Source organism: Euprymna scolopes, chromosome 14 (genome assembly GCF_053919585.1).
Source record: "Euprymna scolopes isolate OS-2025 chromosome 14, ASM5391958v1, whole genome shotgun sequence".
In the NCBI taxonomy this organism is placed as follows: domain Eukaryota; kingdom Metazoa; phylum Mollusca; class Cephalopoda; order Sepiida; family Sepiolidae; genus Euprymna; species Euprymna scolopes.
This window is the reverse complement of record NC_136495.1, coordinates 123,601,174-123,626,990: the sequence shown is the minus strand read 5'-3', so window position 1 is coordinate 123,626,990 and position 25,817 is coordinate 123,601,174. Positions and strand designations below refer to the sequence as shown.

At 32.7% G+C, this 25,817-nt stretch overlaps 1 protein-coding gene across 1 annotated transcript in view; it reads right to left on the bottom strand.

Annotated features, from left to right (window-relative positions):
- LOC145292800 (MAM and LDL-receptor class A domain-containing protein 2-like) overlaps window positions 1-25,817 on the bottom strand; it is a 119,763-nt gene that overhangs the window by 56,649 nt on the left and 37,297 nt on the right. Inside the window, exons 12-17 of the mRNA XM_080138839.1 lie at window positions 25,002-25,264; window positions 22,105-22,192; window positions 20,998-21,156; window positions 5,480-5,620; window positions 3,621-3,781; window positions 19-205 (exon numbers count right to left, since the gene is read on the bottom strand). Coding sequence (XP_079994965.1) covers window positions 19-205; window positions 3,621-3,781; window positions 5,480-5,620; window positions 20,998-21,156; window positions 22,105-22,192; window positions 25,002-25,264 — 999 coding nt within the window. The remainder of the gene's footprint in view (window positions 1-18; window positions 206-3,620; window positions 3,782-5,479; window positions 5,621-20,997; window positions 21,157-22,104; window positions 22,193-25,001; window positions 25,265-25,817) is intronic.

Genomic DNA, 25,817 nt, shown 5'->3' with positions numbered 1-25,817 from the left:
TTATTTAAAAGTGATTACCTGCACAGATTGTACCGGAGTAATTAATATCGTCTAGTGCAATGAAGCCATCACTTCCGCTGCCTTTCACAGCTCGAAAGCCGATTTGATAAGGTTCGTTGCTTGTCACATAAAAGGATGCTCTGGTCCAAGACGAGGATTTGAATACAGACAATTGCCACATTATTTCTTTCTCGGAAGAGTTGCTCTGGAATATAACATAAAATCATAATATATAAAAATCAAATCGCACAAACGTATATATATATATATATATATATATATATATATATATATATATATATATATATATATATATATATATATATTGTGACAGGCCCTTTAAGAAATTCGTCTCTTATCGTTAAGCACTTTCAGTTGAATTACAGTCGGTCAATTTAGCTCTTATGCATAGATCATCGTATAACGATTAGATCACTGTGTGACTGACGTAAAGAACATTTAAAAATTAAAATGTTTAAATTCAACGTTATTTCACGCGGTTAATGGTAGCCGAATGGGTACGGTCTTTGCTAATCGAGCCAGAGATGTCTCGTGTTGCCGAGTTCGAATCGTTCGACTGGTGTTAATTGTGACACCCTGCACTGAAGATTCCCGAAAGGATTAAACACTAGTGTCTGTAGGTATTTAATTATTATAGTGAAAAATAATTATATATATGCATATATATATATGTATGTGTGTGTGTGTGTGTGTGTGTGTGTGTGTGTGTGTAACAGCGCCGATGCACGTAATCATATGCATGCCACATGAGGTCACCGGTAAGGAAAAAAAATAAAGATGTTAAAAGTGAGATCACGTTAGAGACGAAAACAACGTTCGAGATCTCGGTAGAGGACCGATTACATTAGAGACGTGGATGACGTTCGAGAACAGGATCAAGTTAAGGACGTCACAGTGATAACAAGAGAATGGGCAAATAAATGTCGTTCTACAACAAACTAGGCAGTTGAAGTTCTTTTCTATTCTTTATATATTTTGCGACTGACGCCACAACGTTTTAGTTCCCGGACAGCGTTATATATATATACTAGAAAAATTACCCGTCGTTGACTGGGTTCAAAAACAGCCTACAAAAAATGGACTCTGATTTATGATAGTATGATAGGTCATGAACAGGAAGGGTTGTAATGAGATAGCTTCGAATTTGGGGGTATCAAAACCAAAGCAAAATATGATGAAAGTAAAAATAAAATTGAAAAAATCTATAATTTATTATACCATACCTATTCACACGGAAACACTTATCACAATATTCTGTGGATCTATATTAAAAAACCTTGTTAAACTTTGTGACATATTTCCATTCTATGGAGGTCAGGTGCGAACGAACACCCCATGATTTTATTATACCATATTTCTTCAAACTGAAACATAATTATCAAAGTATACTTACACAGATAGATATGAAAAGTCTTTATTAAAGTTTATGTCTATTTCCATTCCATGGAGGCCAGGCGCGATCGCAGAGCCCACAATTTTTTATATCATCCCTATTTAAGTTAAAACATACTTATCAAAGTATTCTTATGTGCATCTATATCAAAAAAACACTTGTAAACGTTTTTTTATTTTAAATTTTTTTTTATTTCCATACTTTGTGGACCAGGCGCGACCGCAGACCCCACAATTTTAATGAACCACTGTTCTGCCAGATCAAGCATACTGATTCCTGTGTCTCGATCCATCTTCTATCATTATATGTAATCAGTTTTTTAAAATAGTCAACCATATAGGAGTCTATTCGTGACCAGACATGCACACACAAACACACACACACACACACATTCAGCTTTATATTATATATATATATATATGTAGAGAGAGAGATAGAGAAAGAGAGAGATAGAGAGAGAATGAGAGAGAGATAGATATATAAATAAATAAATAATGTAAAGTTGACATTTTCCCCTTCTTTATTTGTTACTATAGTTTTATAATATGTTCTATAAAAAAGGCACCGGTCTAAAAATAACTAAAGAGAAACAACACAAATTTACTTGGCTTTTTTGTAAGCCATAAAACTCTAGCCCAAAGAAATATAATATTTACTTCAATCCTCCCTATTCTTTTAATGTAAAAACAAATATATATTGTTAAAATTAGAAATAGATTTAAATACCCGCATAAATATAATATTACCTTAAATAACGCTAGGAAAGTGTCTTATTCCATCATGGAAAACTTAGCTTAAATAAAAATTAGCCCCAACAATAAAATAATCAAAGAGGAACAACGACAATCTCATCAATGGATTTTTGATCTACAGACTTGAAATTTTGTATATATTATATTCAGTCACGTGGAAAAAATTTAATCAATATTTCTTCGAAAAAAAAAGAGCTGCTAACTAGTTAAAATTGAAAAAAATTGTACGTCGGACTAAGAGGATATTTATTCGTTTTCTAACTGTTTCATGACTGCACATGCGCGGTCGAGAAACATGGCTGCTTGTTTATGTAAATAATAAGATTTTGCGAAAACATTTTCTAAAAGTCGTGCAAACTGGCGTAATTTTTAAAGTACTTGACTCTATGTCATTAGGTTTTGGTTTAGATCCTAGCTCGAGTATTTTGTCTTTACTTGCAAGAAGTAAACTGATAATACTCGCATACACATGCCTCAGTTTCTGTATTAATTAAATTATAATATGTATGCGTAGTTTACGACCGGGAAATACCGGGTGACCTGCTAGTACGAAATAAAAATAGCTTCATCTCCGGTTCATCCGCATTTTTCACGACAATTGAGTATGTTTTCACAGGATTTTAGTTATCTTAATGCACCTTCTATAATTGGGCAATTAAATAACTTTATTTTGAGACAATGGGCATTTAATTAGTTAAAGTAACAACGTCAGATTTGATACATTTAGATACTAAATTTGAGCTTTACTCTACGAAACTTTTAGATCAATAATACTTCATATAAGATGTGGAGAAGCATTGTTACCGTGTTCATATTCTAGAAACTGCTTATTGTGTACTACCTGGGTTTTTTCGGACTACTGTTCTCATCTTCAGTATTATTTTTACAACGTTTCGGCCGATGTAATCCCCGAATATTTTGGGTGTATCTTGTCGATTTAGGTAACCTTTCTATCGAATTCAGGAGTTTTTCTATTGAACTCGGGAATTTATTTCATATATATTCTCATTCTGTCTGCACTTACTTGGCAACAGTCATAAATGATTCGCAGTTGCATTCTGGATATCGCCCACACTGAAAAGTGAACCGTCAATCTTCAAAGCAATGTCACTTAGAACTTAATTTTACCAAGTTCTTTATCTGTGTTACGCCACAGGTCATTCTAGTAAAAATTTTAGGAGCATTGTGGAAATAAAACAAGATGCGAAAAGTAGTCCGAATAACTTAAATACTACGTACTCTCAATCCTCATCTAAAAAATTCAGAAACATTACTCTTAGTTTATGAATGTTATTGTCGATTTAGCTGATAGTGTGTACTTCTGCAAGAATATATCAGTTTTCCAAAATAAGAAGATCAAGATAACGCCTTCACGCCTAGACGTCACCCTGAACAATATAACTACGACAACTAACAAAAATGTGTCACGAGTAAAAATAGATACATTGATTTACCTGTTTAAACACTGTGAGGTTGCCGAATTTGTAACCTTCCATGAGGAACCAAAATTCTAGGCAAAGACCCTTTTCACCGGTTGGGTCAAAAGAAACGGATAATAAGTCGCCCTTTTTTCCACGGTTCGTGTAACGATGCGAAGAGAAATACATGATATGACCTGAAAAAAATACCAAGATATGAGTAACGAAATAATAAGGTCTTATGGCTGACATGGACAAGAAATTGGAATCTTAGGAAGATCGTTGTCATTCCAGTAATTATCAGAGCCACTGGGCACATGAGAAAGAATTTCAAAAATTACTTGGCAAATATACCTGGTGAGCGAAGTTCAAAAGAGATTTCTCTCAGGGAATATCAGGATTACATAGGAAAATAAGGAAAGAGGGCGTAAAGAGACTGACTCTATAATACTTCCTATTAAAGAATAATGATAGAATGAAAATTATAATCAATAAAAAATACAGAAAACATCGGTTTAAAGTCATAATTGTGAGACAATACATATCAATTCAAAACAGTCGTTCAGATAAGACTATTAATTGAATGTATTGTATTTGATATTTTATCAGTCAGATAAAATAGTGAGAATAAAAAAAAATGCAAGTTTATTTACTAAATCTGTGTTCGAGTGTATTTATTTCATTAATTGTTGATGGACGGTGATATCAGATAAAGCAAAGTAGTTATTGATGAAAATTAATGATTGACTGAAATATTAAATACTGGTTATACTAATTGATTAAATATGCCCGATTTAAACTAAAAATCACCAACAATCCTTAAAAAGGAACAAAATGACCAAACAAAAACTCATATTCGATTGCAATTGTATTAAGCGAAAACAGAAAATATACTTCTTACTCTGCGTTATGTATGCAAAGAGTCGGAAGGTTAGTTTAAATGTGTAACGTTGTTGTTTCACATAAATTTAACATAAAATAAAAACATATCAATGAAAACTAAGAATTGATCGATAATAATGTAATCCTATAATTTCATCATTTAGGACTACTGACTGCAATCAAAACATATAAATGAGCGTAATTATCAATTTTGTAACCGTAAATAGAATATCAGGTTGGCAACTATTTTTGTGCGGTGTTGTATTTAATTTTGGAGTCATTTTTTTTTCTCAAAATTTTTTAATCGTTTTTTTCTTCAAATTTTGGAATATATTTTTTACGGATATTTTATTTTGGAGTTAATTTTGTATCTATTTTGATATTTTCAAACTAATATTAGTACATTTATGTTTATACGAATAGAAAGCGAGTGTAAAAGAAATTGGAAATTATTGACATCTCGTTTTTGCTATTATAATAAAAATGAAACTAAATTAACTTTATTTGTCATCTATTTTAATTTCTATCAAATTGCTATCGCTAACCATGACCGTCGTATACACGGTTGAATGAAGAGAAATGTTCCCGAAATATAAAACAATACGAAACTGTCATCAGACCAAATTGACACAAGTAAAACTGTAACAAAATAAACGTATAAAAACATAAAAGTATACAAAAATATAAATCAGTATATATTATGTCACCGTTATATATGTTAATTTGTTTCAGTTTGTGTTACAGACGTATATTGTGTTGACTTTACGTAGGCACTAAATAATTATTTAAGAAAACTACATTAACTTCTTATTTATTTTGATTGGTTACAACGTGGTATTCAAAATTTTGTTGAAAATTTCGAAAAATTTTAACTAAAAAAGGAGAATACACAATTGATTCATGTTTCTATTTTTTTTACTAAATGTTTTAAATTTCAATTTCAATTTAAAAAAAAATCACCGGAAACTTATTTGCTAACGCAATAGTATAAGGAGATCGACTAAAATACTTACCGAATGCCCCATTTGTTGTATGGTCAACGTTGGGAACCCTTTTAAAATAATGATAGTGACCAAGAGCCAAATATTGCCAATTAATATCATTGTCCTTTGCATTTTGCCAACCACACGTGTTCGATTCAAATGTACAATCGCCTGTTGCAAAAGAAAAATCAGAACAATCTCGTTAGAAAGATCGATATTAATACTGAAAGCAAACCACGTACATCTACTCGGTTTGCATGAGCACTTTTTGTGTAACAGTAGTTGCTGCATGTCAAATAAGCAAATGACCAAGCCGATGCGCGAAACGATGTCACAGCGGAGGGAAAGAAAAAAAGAAATATGCACCATACGACGAAGACAGAAAAGAAGCGCATGCTGGACTGAGATGGATGTGTGGTCCCATAATTACATGAAAAACTTATAAGCACGCGCCAAGACGACAGGGTTTTCTTAATTACATGACTCACGCATAAATTGACTCATATATTAGTAAGGAGACGAACAAGACTCAGTTTTTAAATCAACAATAAAGCATGTTCTACCTGTATCCAAACCTCGGTGTCACTCACCCCCGTTTCCTCGTTTGTTTTTAAAAATTTGAAAGAGCTATCAAGTGTTAGTAACACTCGACTCTATATGATATTATTATTGATTTATTTATCAAGCACGTTTTAAGTGAATTAACTTGTTAATATTATAACATAATAATATGCCAATTTTATATTCATAATTTTAATAAAGAAACTCGTTCTTTCAAATATGATAACACGTTTACAAATCTCATAGTAAGTTATAAGACTTACCTGGTTCCGGACAGCTAGGTAACAATTTAATATCGTCAATTGCAATGCCGCCAGGACGAGTACCAGTAACAGCTTTGAATGAAACCTAAAAAAGGCAGTTATATATATATATATGTATATATATATATATATATATATATATACACATATATATATATATATGTATATAAAGTGAGAGAGAAAGAAATAGATATTTCCATATCTATTTTTGGAATAGATGTGGATATATATATATATATATGTATATATATATATGTATATATATATCCACATAAAATTATATAAAGAGATATATTTTAGTATCGATTCCCAGTATTATCTTCAACAGTGCTCAATAGGTAAGTAGAGTAAGATATGTATATGGAAATTAGGCTACATAGAATTTTCCGCATATCATCTACGTTATGCTATACTTATGTATTGAGCACTGTTGAAAAAATTAGGTTGAGCTTTACTGTCATATATATCTTCATAGCTTACTATGTATATATGCATACATAAATACACACACACGCGCGCGTGCACACACACACACACAAACATATATATATATATATATATATATATATATATTCTGCTAACATAAAAAACGCATCATAGCAACCAGAAATGTAGAAATTTGCACAATGATTCGCAATAACTGTAACAATATATAGCGTAACTATTCTCAGTCCCTCTTGAATAATATATATATATATAAATATATATATATACAATCATCAGCAAAAAATGGGCCAAACAAATTTTATACATTTTATTGCACTAAAAGCTATACTAAACAAAAAAACAATTGAACATGGAAACTTACACGAGACTAATAACACAGAACAAGACATTTGCTTTAATAAATGCTTAGGATGGAATCGCATTCCCTTTTAATTTCTTTAAAAGATCAATTCTTTAGACATGCTCTCAACCAAAGTTGAACACTGTGAAGAGGTGATACTATTCCATTCGCTTTGCACAGTTTCCCACAGTTTGTCATTGTTTGAAAATTTTCTTCCAGTCAAAGCACAAGATATTATGGATCAAATATTCTCGATCGGGTTTAAACTGGCCAAAACATCATATCAACAGAAAACCATTTTTTGTAACTTTAGCAGTGTGTGCAGAGGCATTATCAATTTGAGAAAAAATGTACTGGGATATTCCCAGCTTCCGGATACTTGGTAACAGTCCTGTTTCTAATAATCGAATGTATACTTTTTCATTGATTGACTTCTCACATCTAATAAGTTCCTCACATCCTGCTGCAGTAAAAGTTCCCCATACCATTATCTCTCCACTCCCGTGTTAAACTATCGTTTTTATGCAACTTAGCGAAATCTTTCTCCAGTTCTTCGAATGCACCGTTCGGAAGCATCACTAACAAGATAAAATCTTGATTTATCTGACTAGAAAACATTCCTGAACCCGTCTATATCTTTCTTGCCATAACACGAGAAAATCTCTTTCTATCAGTGATGTTCTTCTTAGATAAAAATGGCTTTTTTGCACACGTTTTAGAAGAAAATCGTATTTCCTTCATTCGTCTGGATATTGTATATCTAAAGAGAGAATTTCCAGCCCCTGATTTGAATTCTTTGCTATGGTCAACATAAGTTTTCTTTCGATCCTTCAGAACAGTTAATTTAAGCCTGTGGTCGTCCTTCAAAGTGGATGATTTAGGGTGACCAGATCTAGATTTCAATTTTACCGAGCGTTCGACTTCGAACCTTTGACTAATTCGCTTCACTGCAGAAAGAGATGTTTTCACATTTTCTTTTCTTAAAATATAAAAAATCTGCTTGTAAGTCATTTTGGACTGCCTTAATTCTGCAATTCGTTTTTTATACCCTCGTCAAGATGCGGTTATACACCTTTTAGGAGTAATTTTTCCACTTATTATTATATGCTATAATATTAATGAAAATAATAGAAATAATGCAAAATAGAAATGTTCAGTTAAAATTAACAAAAATTAATGGAAAAATATTGAAAAAAACAATTTCTTCCTTCATTCACTCTTGGCCCATTTTTTCTCATGAATGTATGTATATATATATATATATATATATATATATATATATATATATATATATATATATATATATATATTACAATATTAACACTTAATATTAACTGAAGGACTCTAACGCCTGACACTGTAGATCTTGAATGATCAAATAGTACTAGTATACAAATAAAAATCATTCAAAATCAAATGCGTTGGACACGTGGTTAGGATGGAGGCAAAAGACTTCCTAAACAACTGTTTTATGGCGATATAGATAGAGATAAAAGATGACAACATAACACAAGAAAAAGGTTTAAGGATTCTATGAAAAACAACTTGACAATACTTGAGATGGATATACATAACTGGGAAGCCAAAGCGAAATATCGATCACGGTGGAGAAACCCCACCAGAGAAAGTTGTAAGATTTTTAAAGAGCAGCGTGTAGAGCTTGCTATCTTAAAAGGTGTTTTAAGAAAGCAGGACGAAAATATAATGTCATAGAAATTACAACAGGAACTTAAGTGCATTGTACGTGGAAGATGCCTTTTGTCCAAAGCAGGTTTTGTAAATCATCTGGAATCACACAATAAAAGACAGGAAGTACAGTCTTATGAGATGGAATTTATATCATATCCTGCAATAATAACTTGTCATATTAGTGGTCTAATCTGGAAATCCAAAAGTGGCCTAACACGACATTCAAGGATTCACAATATTATCATGCGATTAACTTTTACAAGAAGTAAAGTTTTTATGTCACATATATGTACTTTAATGTTGGACTAAAGCTGGTTTTAAAAGTCATCTACTTGCATACAGGCGCACAACGCTTCACGGAAGAGATGGCAAACTTCTATCAAGAAGTAGTAATCATATATATATATATATATATATATATATATATATATATATATATAAGTGTGTTTTTATATATATATATAAATGTGTTTATATATATATATATATATATATATATATATATATATATAATGAAAATAGTATTCCGACAAAATAGATAAATAAAAAGGAACAAACCCAGTTATGTGTTCATCAACGTTTAAAGATGAGGAAGTCTCAAAATAAAGACGAAACGTTTATGAATACATGACTCGGTTTGTTCCTGTTTATTTCTCCTTCTCTCTCTCTCTCTCTCTCTCTCTCTCTCTCTCTCTATATATATATATATATATATATATATATATATATATAAAGAGAGAGAGCACCTAGCACCTTCTCTACTCTTCTGATGAGAAGTATTAGGCTTCGAATGCCCTGGCATAAAGAGTCTCTTGTATCCCCCAAATTTTGCTTGTATTACATCATTCAATACATGATCCATTGTACCATTGTATATCTACCAATATATAGTTTTGTGACTTCATTTCATACTCTTGTTGTCCTATTATATATATATATATATATATATATATATATATATATATATATATATATATATATATATATATGAGAGAGAGAGAGAGGAGAGATCGAGACTTAATTTTAATTTTGAATGCGCAGTTTTTCGTTACATTTTCCATTCCATTACAAGTAAAAATTTATACTTCAGTTTAGTTATTTTTCGAAAAATACTTATTCCGATTAATATGGAAAGAGTAAAGGCATTTCATTTGCCCATTAAACTAGAAGTAGGGGCTTATGTTAATTAATAAGTACAGAATAATAATTATAATTAATAAAAGAATATTATATTGAAATTTACCTATGTAAAAATTTACAATTAAACACACACATTTGTATATATATATATATATATATATATATATATATATATATATATATATATACGTTTTATTTTTTTACCGTTTTTTTCTGTTTAGTTACATTATTGTTTCAGGTAGGTGACCGTTCGTTTACCATAAACGAACCTTTCTGTAAAGTCTGAGGAGGCTACATAACGGCCAAAAAACGGCCACGTAGCTGAAAAATCATGTACCTAAACAGAAAAAAACGGTAATAAAAAATAAAACGCATATTTGCTCTACAACAGTATTGAGCACTTTCTTCAGGTTTTTTATTAATTACCACTTCTACTATATATATATATATATATATAATAAAAATTACAATTTACATTTTTGGATTTTATCGTCATTGGATACTTAACCTTTCACCAGACTGTCCATTCACGTGAAATCACCTTTTTCTTTACCATATTCCCTTTGCTTCACTTTTTCTTATCAAGTAAGATCTTTGACTTACTTGTAGTTTCATCAAATACTTTTGTATGCAAAATCCGATCCCGCATTTTGCTAAATCCTACCCTCTGATGAGAAGGAAAGTATTTCTTCGAAACTCCGCGGATTAAGGACTATCCACTAATTTAGTGTTTCATTTTCAAATTAAATATGTTTCTAACTCTTTTTAAAAGTTTTTTTAACATGTTTTATTAACTATTTTCTCTTATATATATATATATATATATATATATATATATATATATATATATATATATATATATATGGGGGGAGTATGGAGCTACCCCTTAATTGGCATTGCTCTCAGGTCCTCTCTGATCCGGGGGGTTTGTACCTGTTAGGGTCCCAATTATAGGTTAAATCGAAACCGACTTGAAAAAAAAGTGTATTCTATTAAAAGTTTCTTCAAAACCACTGGATTCGACATTAAATAACCTGAAAAGGGTTGATATGCCGTAAAACACCACCAACAACAACAATACCAACCAACCAACCAACCTAGTAGGTATGCGATAATGGACTTAGTGACGTGTTTTTAAAAACAAGGCTCTGTAAATGATAGGTCTAAACGTGGACGAGGTTGCTAAGTACGTACACCTGAAAATACTGAAGTTTTGAGACGTAGCATTGAAGAATACCCAACCACATCAACTCGAAGGCATTCAAATAAAACTTGCCATCCCATAGAGCTCTTTACAGCACATTCAAATAGGCTTGCGTTTGTATCCTTACAAGGTTCAATTAGTGCAATATTTACAGCCACACTACTTACAGAAACAACTAAAGTACGTTGCCAGGTTTCAGGAAACTGCAAGAACTGACAATGAGTTTATTCACAAGTTAATCATAGGGGAGAGGGTTCATTGCCATTTGAATGATTATGTCACTTCGCAGACTACCAGATTCTGGAGCACTGAAAATCTACACTTAGTTCATACGAGTTCAATGCACCCAGTTAAAGTCAGAGTATGGCGTAGAGCAACCTCAGAAAGGGTTATTGGCCCCTTCTTCTTTGAAGATGCGAATGAAAATGATGTGATAGTAACTGCTGAGTGATACATAGATATGCTTATGAATTTGGTTCAACCTCAGTTTGCAAACATGCCAGGGTATTGGTGGTAACAAGGTGGAGCGACTGCACATACTTAGAGCCACAATAAAGCTGTAGTCTCAGAATCAAAGAATCTTTCGGTATTCCGATTTGAATGGCCTCCACATTCACCTGATTTTACAGCACAAGACTTTTGTCTTTGAGCATATCTTTAAAAAAAACGTAATAAATAAATGAGCATCGGACCATCAAAGAACTTAAGGCAAATATATGACAGGAAATTCTTTCCCTTTCGATGTTTAAAGTGTTATGTAGAATATATTATAAGGCGCGAAACTTCGCGAAGCCGAGAATGGAGGCTACTTAAGAGACATTATTTTTCGTAATAAAGTCAGAACAAATTGCTACACACTAAACCGTGTAATAAAAAAGATTGAATTAAATACAGTCATAAAAAAGTTTCATTTTCAATCTGAAATTGTCTTATGTACCACCATATATATATATATATATATATATATATATATATATATATATATATATATATATATGTATATATATATATATACATATATATACATATATATATGACTACTTCATTTAATCACATAAATTAATATACGAATATATAATTTCATGCGTAGATTTTCAGTATTTACTTCAACAGTGCTCAATACATAGGTAGAGCTAGGTAGTAAGTTATAAAAATATATATGGCAATTAAGTTACGCAGAATATTTCGCCTGCCATTCTCATGATAATTCGTCAGGCTTAAGCATAAATCTAACGAATTCTCACGCGAATGAAACGCGAAATATTCTGTGTAGCTTAATTGGCATATATAGGTTCATAACGTTCTATATATATTTATTTATTTCTCTCCCATTTATTTTTTATATTTTATTATATATTTACTTTCTATTTGTTTTTACATAAGCAGTAATATTTTGCTACACATTCATAAGTATGTTTCGGCCAGCTTGTTACTAGTAGTAGAGACCTCTTCAGGTGATACAGTTTATACGAAAGCAAAGTTTACAGTCATTGCTTGCTTTTGAATGCTTTTGAATTATAGGGTATTCAGATATGTGATAAACTCTTAATCGGTTTTCATCCGGACAGAAAGATCTGCTAAGAAGATAACATTCAAAAATTGATATTTGGGAGTTCTCAGATTTTTATCTATTTGTCAACTTTTTCACGAATGCGCATGCGCGGCCGTGAATCATGACTGTTTCCTTATGTAAAGACTAAAAAGGTTTGAAAACACTTCGTGAATATCGGGTCTACCTGGTATAATTGTTATCGTACTTGAATCACTGTTTTTAGATTTTGGTTTCAATCTCAGCGTGAATTTTTTTTTTAACTCAGAACTGAACTGTTTAGAAAAAAAATATTAGCATGCAGATTTCTCAGTTTGTGTATTAATCTATATAATTATAAAACTCAAATGACCTTGTAACGGGTATTGTAACACATCCGGTTTACGACTTCCGGTTGCGCATGGGTTCATTTTCGTATTACGTTTAAGTTATTTTAACGCAATTTTCTTACAAATAAATTTACTTCAACCCGTTGACAACCACAAGAGCATTTAACAATGGCGATTTACCCACCACCTTCTTTTTTTTACTTTATTCTCAATTTTTTAGTAAACCTTTTTAAAAACATTCATAAATTTTCTTCTACACTACGAAGATAAATAAATAACCCGAGAATATGTTTTTTTTTAATTTGCGTTGCAAATAAATAATCAATGCGACAATAAAACGTATTGTTTTTCGCGTTTAAATTAAAAGATATATCAAAATTACAGTGTAACTTTAAGTATTATGGTATCTGTTCAGTGCACATTTACATATAAGTATGGCAAACCACTTATAATTCAATGGTTCTAAGTTTTTTTTTAAAGTAAGCAATTATAAACAGAGCGACTCATTTTAATATACCTATATTCGTTTTTCATTTTGATATACTTTCATAGAAACGTTTCTGTTATATCACAAAAAAATAGTTTCTTTACGTCACAAGAATCACGCTTAGACATTAATTTCATAGCTAATATAACATATTGACCCAACGGGTCATGGGTAGTCTAGTTAAAATGTCCATGCGTATTTTACGAGCGGGCGAAGCTGGGCGGATTGCTAACATCGAGAATAATTATGTGTATACTTCATACACTGACATTAAACTGTGCACATATTGTCACGACGATTCTTTTCCATGAAGTTCTTTATTTGGCCAATCAATCTGGTGTTCTGACATCCTTACATCTCCCACACATCTCATTATCCTTCATAGACTTCATGCCTTTCTTGAATCTCTTATGTCACTCACAAACTAATCCCAAGATGGTGCAAAAGCAGTCTGAAGCATTCCATACGTTTTTGTTGCATTTTTTTTAATTATAAAAAGTATTTTATTATATACTCTTCTTCTAAAGTAGCTTCACATCCAAATTTCATTTTTAAAATTTCAACAGCTGTGAAAATCAGGCTGTAAGGTGTATTCTAATTCTTGCTGTAACTGTTAATTTTTACCGTAAATCATAAAAAATGGCCAGTCATCTCATAAGCTGTAATGCAATAGCATACTGAATTTTCAAGAGTCTAAGACATTTTAAATGGCTATACAAAAATCTGGAAACTTATTTATACCTCGTTAAAATTATTCAAGAGTGATAAATATTGAATTAAACTAGCTTATTAAGAGTGTTCAATAAAAGAAAAACAAGAGATATATTTTGTTTATATAAACAAATCTACATGGTCGAGACACTGGACATGTTATGTTCGTATCGAAGTAGATGCCCTGTCAGGCCACTCAATAAATGATTGCTTCCACCAAACAAATCAGTCATCAAAATTTCAAATAAAAACACAAAAATTATATATATATATATATATATATATATATATATATATATATATATATATATATATATAAAGAGCGCAAAATAGACAGATGGATAGATAGATAGACAGATTGATAGATACTTACATAGTGCGGGTTATATTGTTTAATCGGTATGTATTCCTGCATCCAATTTTTATTCTGGTTTCCTCGCCTCATCCAAACGACTGGGCCCCTGTAAATTATGCTCTTCTTGTTGGAGAAATATACCTCAAGTGAACCAATTCCCGAACCGCTCATGTAATACCAAAATGTGAGACATGATCCCTGCTTTTTCTGGAACTTCGGCGTCCAAAGAACGGCATTTTGTCCAACGCTATGTCTTGAAGAATTTATATACATGTAATGACCTGCAAACAAATTATGATTAAAAACATCAACAATAATTATATCATATATACTAATGCGTATGCATATATGTTTATATCCATACAACTCCGACATAACTATATATAAGGAATTGAATATTCCATCCCACATCATCCCCTCCTACTCTGGATTCCCTTATGAACTGGATTATAGAAATTGAACATCCCTCATTTTCTATGAAGCTTCTCTTGATATACAATACCCTAATAACGATAGGTATTTTTCTGACTACTTCCATGTTCAATTTGGACTTTATGACAATTGATTTCATTTCTATTCCTATGTTGCATAAGTACTTTTTTTTTTCATTGTAATTTTTTGTCTTTTTTTAATTTTTATTTTATTTTTTATAATGTATATTTTTACTCTTTATTTTATATTTTTGTATTTTGTATTTGATATTTTTATTGTTAATTATTTAGAACTGCACGCCTGTGGAACTCTGTTGCGTCTGCGTTAACAAATTCCTAATGAACCGCCCCCTTAAGTAAACACTTAATCAAATCTCCACACTAACGTAATGTACTTGCAATAACCCTTATCCCTGAGTGGCTTCCGGGCCTTGATAAGTGGTGACCACTGTGTAAAAAAAAAATTATAATTCATACTTTCTTTGGTTCTGCTTTGTACTTCTATGCTGTTTCTAACAAAGAATGACATAACTTCCGTCGTCTACTTCAGGAAACTCTCCTGTCTATTCATACCACCTAATTCCATATGATTATCAGAGCATTTACCTTTACATCCTATCGCCTCGTTCCTATTGTTTCTCGATATTAAATGTATATCGCAACACTTATTTCCAAGGGATTTTTAATAAAAACAGAACATAAAACTGTGAGTACAACCAAGTACAACATTATTTTTAGTGCAAGACTAGTAGGAAATTAGTTAATGTTTCCACCATTCTCAGATTTAAAACGTCGAAGATTTTGTTAAGCCGAACGCGATTTTAAAAAGAAAATGTACATTATTTGTGTTTACACAACGTAAAAGATGGACGCGCTTCAGGCAGTGTTAGAACAATCGGTGTACTTGCAAATACAACAACAGCAACAGCAATAATTTGTCGAACACCAGAACATACAGATGGAAAACGACATCACTTACAGAAACAATTCGGAAAGACCGCACAGAGGAAAAACCCATACGATTACAGGGGCAACAACACTAAAACCAACAACAACAACGAGAAAAATGAAAATCAATAGCATATGAAGGACTTACTTGCTTAAGTCGTAAAGGATAATGCCTCAACAGAATAATACCGCATTTTCACAGGACTTTACATCGAATGCGATTGACAACTTCTGATACACACCAGAAGAAGATAAGCTATTTTCAGCTTTCTACAGACGATACGAGGGCTTCTTTAGTATAGACTATCAGTATTGACCAGAAAGTGCGTTTGCTATTAAATGATATTATGTAGTTGTTATTGCTGCACATATGTAATTTATTAATAATATTTGATCACAAAAAACTGAAGAGATATCTTTCGTCGATACCGTGGAGTTTCTTGCAGAACTTTTTTTTTTACCTTAATATACTCTATATTTCATAAATGATGGAAATGTTTGAATCTAATGAAAAGCGACGACGATGACTTCTCAACTTATGCGACTGTGCTTAATAGACACTGCGACGAATTTTAATTATTAGAGTTCAGGGCAGACAATTTTAAAAGTCTAGTATTTGCGCAAGGATTGACATCAAATCGAAATTCTGAAATCAGAAAGCGTGTTCTAACACAATTAGAAAACGAACTGAATTTAACTGTGTAAATTCAATAGAAAACTGTCAGAATATGGAATTACTAGAGAAAGACGCGAAAAACATCGAATCTGTAATTGCACATATAAAAATAAGAAACCAAACTTTAACCCCACGTAATAAATAACATACAAGTGACCACATTATCGTACATTTCTCAAAATGACTTTTCAGAAAGAAAATTACATCCCTTTCTAAGTAATGATGAAATCTGTATTTGGTTGCTACTCATATCTGTCAAAAATGTGTGGCATGTAAAAAATTTGGACACAGAAGTTTTCATTGCATGGTGCGTTTAATAGAAAGCGAAAACAATGAAGAAGGTTTACGTAAATTATTCACGGTAAAAAATCTGACTAAAAATTTAAATGTAATTAGACTCAAGTTCACACCTTTCGCTGTTAAATTTAAATACATAGAAAAAAATTGAATAAACCCAAAATGTTGAGATCACACAAACAGCATAGTCGTTAAGGGCCCATAAATTAACTTCGAAGGAAAAGCGTTGACTAACGTAACACTATTAGAAAAACTAACGAAGTTAACATCTATGTTCTAATAACTACAACAGATATGCTGTATAAGGATTTGATGCATGAGTTTGATTCAGAAAAGCAGACTAAATTTCATCAGAATCCGAGAATCTAATCCCAAATTTAAAATAGAAATTACAGAAGTATTTCCACCTGGTCTGGGAAAAAGTACGAAAATGGCTACGAAGCATACTACCAGTATACAACAACGTGTCATCTGCATCCATGGAAAAATCAATTAAGAGCTTAACAGATGGAAAATTGTCAGTATTCTATCAAAACTAAAATACAATCAGTGGGCTGCTCCCACTGTCTCCGTGAGGTCGGAGGAAATCTGTGTTACTGCAGACTTTTCAACTGGGCTGAACGTCTTATTAGAGGATTTCCGTCGCTCCCTAATAAGTGCAGAGGAAGTCTTTATATAAATAAACGATGAAAGATTTTTTTTAAGCGACGCATATTTCCAAATCCCGGTCAAAAAGAGAGCGCTACATGGCTCTGTATGAATACCGATCGAGTTTTTACAGATATGCAAGATTAAAGTTTGAGAATAAGGTATGCCTACAATTTTCATCAGGTTATGGATACTATGCTAGGCGGCCTTGACTTAGGCATCGCATATCTTGACGACATTATTATAACCAGCAAGAACATGAAACAGAATAAAGACCATATCTATGAAGTATTCAAAGGAATACAATATTTGGGTTAAAAATTAAAAAAAAGCAAACTCTTCTTACAAAGAAAAAATATATTTCGGGTGCATAATTGAACTATCACTCGAATCACGATAGAACCGTTGCAATAAGGAATATTCTGGTAATCGGAAATGCCACCCAGTTGCAATTTTTTCTTTAGAACTCGCTAATTACTATCAGAGCATTATTCCAAAAATGTATTAACAGCGTGCACCATTAATTCAGAAATTAAAAAAGAAGAACGTTGAGAATAGACTACCGAGTGTCAGTCAGCGTTTGAGAAAATTAAATTTCTTCTCTCACATTTTAACCCGAAAACTGATATCATAATTGCGAATAACCTCTGCTAAACGGTATAGGATCATGTTTGCTACATAAGCTGTCGGATGAGTCGAGAAAATTGCATTGCCTATGCATCCAGAACACAACTTCCGACTGAAAAACAATATTTCAAATAGAAAAGATTCTCGGAATTATTTATGCAGTCTCAAAATTTCACAATTTGCGGAATAGTCATTTTATCCTTCAAACAGATGACAAGCCCCTTCTAACCATATTTGAGTCCACAAAATTAATTACTGCAAAAGGTTTATTAAGATGCGGAACCATTTTGTTGACTTACGATTTTCAATTGAAATTCTTATCTTCAAAGAAAATTGCGCGTAAATGAACTATCCTGGTTGATACCAACTCAGAAGTGACCTCTAAAAGACTCGGTAATCGCCTCATTGCACACTAATAGTGAAATAAAAACGAGGAGTTGCAACACAATCCGGGAACTACAAGTGTCTATCCAATAAATTAAGATAGAAGCAGTGAATGATGAATTTATGAAAATCACAAAGCAGAAATTAGAACAAGAGGAACTTACTTCAGACACTTACTGAATCTACGACAACGTCCTGCCTTATAGCGAGAGACTCATTATTCCTAAAACTCTGCAAAAGATAATACTGAAAAACTCCCATATGGATCATCCTGGCACTAGAAAGTTTAATGCCTGATGCGCAGCTTTGTTTACTGACCATCAATGGACCAAGATATCACGAATATGGTCAAAGCATGTAAAGGGTAGACTTGGTAGCATCTATTATTCAGAAACCGTGTCCAAAATCCGAACAACCGTGGTCCAAGATACGTTGCGGGAAAACTGGATGATCTTTATTACTCGATAGCAGTGGATAGTTTCTCCGAACGGCCAGAGGCACTGATATTGCAGGAAAATTATCACAGGAGTAACCATTAATTTTCTTACATGAGCTGTTTGCTCGATTTCGTGTTGCTGATTGCCTGAGTAGTGATAATGCCAGCCAATTATTTTTTTCAGAGTTCAAAAAGTCTTGTAAGACATACCAGATAAAATATCCCACAATTCCATATAATCCTCGGAGCACTTTTTAGACGAATTAAGATAGACACTAAAGAAGGCTTAAGGATCGCCCACGCAAAAAAGTCCTATAGTAGTTTCTCAAGTATATCGGATTACGGCAAAGCCTAAAAGTCCGGTATCCACATCATCATCGGAATATCTGTTTCGCTCATAAATCAGATCAGTAAATGAAAAGCTCTTAACGAGACAAACCACAACAAACCTCTACAGTATCACTAACATTTTGGGGAACTGGGAAAGCTAATACAGAGAATAGGCAATGTTATCTACATAATCCAGGGCCCGAAATTCATACAAGAAAGACATAGGAACCAGATATGAAAACGTATAACTGAGGATTAAGAAAATCTGTCTCTTAAAGAAGAGCAAAGTACGTCAAAGGATGGAGTACTGCTGCCACATCTGGACAGGAGCTGCTAAAAAGAGCCTATCCTTCCTTGACATAGAACAAAATAGACTTCGTACCTTAGTGGGGGATGTCCTTTTCTCTTCCCTGCAACCTCTCTCCCACAAAAGAGGCGTTGCGAGCCTGTCTTTGTTTTATCGTTATTTCCATGGCAAGTGCTCGTCTGAGCTCCAATCTCTCGTCCCCCCTCGCCAATCTTTCACGAAAAAAACCCGTGAAACTGAAACTAATGTCAACAATTTTTTATGCTCTTTATCTGTGCCTAAATCAAAGCATAGATTCCACGAACAAAGCTTCTTCCTAAGATAGTGAACATGTCGACACTGAAATTCGTGGCACACGCATGGTTATTTATAAGGTGGTCGCAAATCGCAGAACCATAAGTATTATTCACTATTTTGAGCAGGTCGCACTCTCCATATAATTTAAAAATCCTAGAGACTATTTATATTAAGTCGATGAGACCTTCTCTTTGCAAGCAAAAAGAAAATCTTCTAGGACTTAATTTGGTCTCTATGTAATTTTGTTTCCCCTGTTTATTTTTGATATTTTGTTTTCTTCTTTCCCTTGCAATATTCATGATTTTATTCATTTTTTTTAATCGTATTGTCCTCGATTTGGCTCTGTTTAGCGAGGATTGAAACCGGGTTAGCTGGCCTTTATTTTTCATTTTTTATTTTTTAAATAATTTATGTATATATGTCTATATGTAGCCATCATATGTATATATATATATATAGACACATATATGTATGTATATATATATATATATATATATATATATATATATATATATATATATATATATATATATATTAGTACAATAGCGTGTGTGTTATTTTCTGTGTCACGCTTACATCATTTTTCTTCCGAGGGGGCGTCGTTTAATTGTTATGCAAGCTTAGATAAATACTTATGCAGTTTTAAAAAAGTGCTACAATAATATGATGGCGTCTCCGTTTGCGCTGAACAATCACAGAAAGCCAACATCAATACATATAAACACATGTAAGAGTCCACTGTGGAATTTCCATAGATCCCGCTAGTCTTAAATAGCAGTATTTGTATTTACGATTCAATCACCGGGTTCAAAGTAATATTTACTTAATAGACAAACCTTTTATACATATTTTATTGTAAACAAGTTGCTATTTTATCAATATTCATAGAGGAATAGAATTATACCTCGGTTTAATAGCATTACCTAATAGTTGTATGTGATATATACGACAAAAATTGAGCTCATCTAATACAACTACACAGGCCCCAATGCACTAAATGTAACAATGTTTTTTAAAATATTTTAAACTATTTTCAAGTGTCTTCAAGTTATTATTCCAGAATTCGAAACAAAACAACAGTTATATATTTACCAAATTGTGTTCCATACGTATGATCTAAATTAGGTTGGTTGTCAGTAGATCGTTGTTTCGACACTCCGGAACCGTAGGACCAATCATAATGATCATTTTTTTCTTGTGTATAACCACAACGGTTAGAATTTTCGAAATTACAATCGATATTCTTTGACTCTGAAATTTAAACAGGAAAAACAAAAAAATAAATAAATAAAATTCCAGACCAAATTTTTACGAGAATTCAATTAGAGACTTGAAAGGCAGGCATTCTTCTAATAGCTAAAATATTGCGCCAGATTTTTTTTATTACATTTTCACCCCAAACAAGGCACATTGCCACTTTGTTGTAGGGGGCTACTATCAGGGGCATAAGCATCAGAGGTACTGTGTAGGGAGTTTGGCAGCAAGATGTCGGTTCACGTTGCACTTGAACTTCTGCATGTCAGTACAGTTGGGGAAGCAGGGATCTGGAAGGGAATTCCAAAGTCTAGCTGTCCTGGGGAAGAAACTACTCGAGTAGAAGGCTCTCTTACATCTAGGGATCTCTACTCTGAAGGGGTGGGATTTAGCTGCTTGTCGGGTTTGGGGGGGTATTTACGCCGAGGGGGCACAAGTGCTTGCCGTTCGTCAGAGCATTAACCGTTAAAGTACTTGTAGAAGATGCAGAGAGATGCAACATTTCGTCGATGGGACGGGGACTGGAGTTTAGATGACATTTCAGTACCTATCAGATTGGCGACTCTCTTTTGAACCTTGTCTAGGAGTGAGAGACTAGTGGTAGATGCACCAGCCCAAATATGACAACAATACTCCATACATGGGCAAATGGTGGCCTTATAGAGGTATAGGATACTTTTGGGCGTTAGTATTTTTCTAGCACGGTAGGGAGAACCTACCTTCTTCGCAGCGGTTCTGGCGATACTCTTAATGTAATTGTTCCAACTCATGTTTCCTGAGAGCGTTATGCCGAGGAGTTTAAAAGATGTACTTTCAGATAAAGAGTTATTGCCCATTGCTATTGGTGATAGAGAAAGTGTCTTGTAGTTATTGAAGGATTTGCCGCTCACACATTATCTCTGTTGCGAAATCGCCAGCTGTTCATATCAAACAAAATTAACTTACCCGGACACTCTCCGTTAAGTAAAGATATATCATCAACTGCTATAAATCCAGTTGCACCAATCAGTGGCCCCGTTGCCTGTATATAAATCTGCAAAGCAAAATTATATATTAATATTTATATAGTAATAGTGTTTGATTTGATATATTCAATAAATACTAATTACAATGTCAGATATTCAAATAAATTGCAGAAATATTTCAAAACGTCTGAAAATTGTATGCATATTTTATAAAATATCATTACCTTAATATAGCTATTTTTTAAGACAATGCCTGTAATGAAGATACGATGTATTCAAACTTCACGCATTTTTTAACAAAATGTGTGTGTCTCGTATGAGTGTGATTATGCAAGTCACTATCATATATCTCTATATTAATAGAATAGCGTATGTGTTATTTATGTATTTTGTGTGTTACACTTACATCTGAGTAACTGTCGTTAAATTCTTATGGACTTCCATTTCTTTCAATAAATGATTTTACTAAGAATTCTTCATAAGTTTTGGTTTCGGTTTCGATTATAGCTGATGGCACTCAAATCCTTTATTTTTATATAAATAATTTTACCAATTTTACCAAGAATTCTTCATAAATCTTGGTTTCTATTTCAATTATAGCTGATGGCATTCAAGTTATCTATTTTTATATAAATAATTTTACCAAGAATTCTTCATACGTTTTGGCTTCGGTTTCGATTATAGCTGATGGCACTCAAGTCATTTTTCATAAATAATTTTACCAAGAATTCTTCATAAGAAGCCAGCAAACACTTCTATCTTTGTGAACGCTACTCGACCAACACAAAAAAAACAAGGAATAAATATTTTTTACAAACATTTGCCTTTATCTTCTACGTTTGTTTTAACGCCTAACTTTTTACTATTTTGAAAGCTGTGGACACATAAAAATAAATATCTTTCATAACGCACAATTAATCTAGTCTTTTTTTATGATAAAAGTTATTCAAACCTTAAGTGCTCATAGTTTGTCTTATATTGAACTGAATTTCTATTTGATGCTTTTTATATTGTAATACATTTTCTACTTTTTTATATACAATTGCATACTGTTCTATACATTTCCTATTGTTTTTTGTTGTCCCAGTTGCATGATGTCACTAGAATGTTAAAAAAAGTACTTTCTTCAACAGTGATATTTTTAAATGTTCAAGATAGTTTTTAAAGTTACATTATCTATTATTGTAATTAATGGTTCCCATATCGTATTAAATTATATACTAAATTTGCTTTGGAGACGATCGTCGCCTTCCATATAACTTGTATCTTTGAGTCGTCTTACTCGCCATCGTTCTTTTGTCTACAGGGTTATTCAAAAATCAAGAGACTTTATTAAAAAACCAAGAGACTTTATTAAAAAATATCAAGACTTTATTCAAAAACCAAGAGACTTTATTCAAAAACCAAGAGACTTTATTCAAAAATATAAAGACTTTATTCAAAAATGTAAAGACTTTATTCAAAAACCAAGAGACTTTATTCAAAAATCAAGAGACTTTATAATTTCATTTATTCAACACCTGTTATTACTTGGTAGATTAGGTCCCACATTTTTCTTACGAGATTTTCAAAAATTTGCACATCCTCCCCATTTAAGTTTTCCAAAACATTACCAACATTAATTTTTAATTCTTCCCTAGTAACAGCACGAGGTCTTATGGCCGAGTATCTAGACTTAACCATACTAAAAAAAATTTACTATAGGGTTAAGGTCGGGGCTGTAGGGGGGAAGATATACAACTTCAATCTGGTGAGATTCTAAAAACTCTTTAACAACAATTGTCTTGTGGATTGGGGCGTTATCCATTACTAAGACTACATTCTCCTTAAAACACCCTCATTAACAGCCGCGACGAGAAACTCAAGAAACCTCTCCCCATTAAACGATCCATCAATCAGTTTGTAATAGGATAAGCTGAACTGTGAAATAATACAGCAGGCTGATAAGTTTTGTCCTTTAGAAGGGGGCACATAAGTAACTGGGCTTACACCAATTTGCGAATATCCATAATTTTTGGATGTGTGCAAATTAAAGCCTGTTTCATCCAGAAACAAAACTTCGCGGTTTCGATATCCCACAAAAGCCCTGGCGTATTCTCTCATTTTTTCACGGTGATTATTCGTGTTAACGACAGCTGCCTTCCTCTTCAGCCTTTTTCTTGTTAGCCCCGCTTCCTTCAAAAGTCTGCAAACGGAGGTTTGATTCGGGGTAAATCCAAATTGTTCTTCAAACTTTGTTTGAATCCCTTTTTGAGTTAACGACTGGTCTTCATTAATAATATTTTAACCTTGTTTACCAAGTCAGGATGCTGTGTTGTAGGTCGCCCTGATTTTCCATAATTCTCAGAATAAGAGGAATCTGGATTTTCTCTTATCTTTGAAACCGTTGCAGGTACATTTTGCCCAACAAGCCTTTTTATTAACTCAAAAAGAGATCCATTCATCATTACTCTGGGTTTCTTGTTAGCAGAACCATCCGAGTTCATATTGTTCTCCATACCTTGATTTGATTCACCTATTAAGGGTAAAATTTAAAAATATTTTTTTTTTATATCTGAAAAAGTCTTTATATTTTTTAATAAAGTATCTTGATTTTTGAATAAAGTCTTTATATTTTTGAATAAAGTCTTTTGATTTTTGAATAAAGTATTTATATTTTTGAATAAAGTCTTTTGATTTTTTAATAAAGTCTCTTGATTTTTGAATAACCCTGTATAATTTTTTTTACATCATTCCATAAGGACACATGTTTTCACTTTTCTCTTCATATATGATCAGCCGTACATGAATTGACTGCAATACTCTATGCTATACTCTATGCAATACTCTATATATTTATTTTAAAACCATTCTTTTTACTCCTAATTACATACTTACCGATCTCATTTCCGGGTCATGGATTGCGGGTATGTTTACCGTGGCATGGTTCCATTTGTTGCCGTGCGAACCGATTCTTTTCCAAATAGCTTGTAATTTGCGTCGACTCTTCAACCCCACTGTCAAGGTGTTCAAGTCTTCACCGGCCATGTAGTAATAAAAACTTAGGCATCTTGGGTAGTTCATTGTGAAGTCAGGACTGTACACAAAGCTTGAAGAGTGGAACATCATACCCGACGTGTCGATATAGATGAAGAATCCACCTGCGAAAAATAATTTTTTATACGTGGAGTTCAGCAATTCTATAACACACAGTTACTTTGTAAATGCTATAAAATAACTAGTTTTCTTTACACATGTTCGATATAGTGTTCATTTCCTGTCATACGCGTTAATGGCATCAAGTGTTATGGTTTGACAAATCCTAAATAAAATATCTGCGACAATGTTATACAATTCATACATAGGGAAATTGCGAACGTTACGTTTTCATCAAACATCAATCGTACATGTTCGTTCTCGTCAGTAAGCGATCAACGCGTCCATGTTTGTTCAACATAGTGCAGATGCGCAGCTGTAAATGCATGTAAAATGACGTCACCATTAAAAGAAGAGGCTATGAGAACGGAAAAGAGAACGATCACGTAAGAGACATGGATAACGGAACGAGATTACGTTCGAGATCTTGTGAGACGCGTGGATCACGGAACGAGATAACGTTAGAGAACTTGTGAGACGCGTGGATCATGGAACGAGATAACGTGCGAGATCTAGGAGAGGCGTGGAGAACGTTCTACATCACTTGAGTGACGTCAT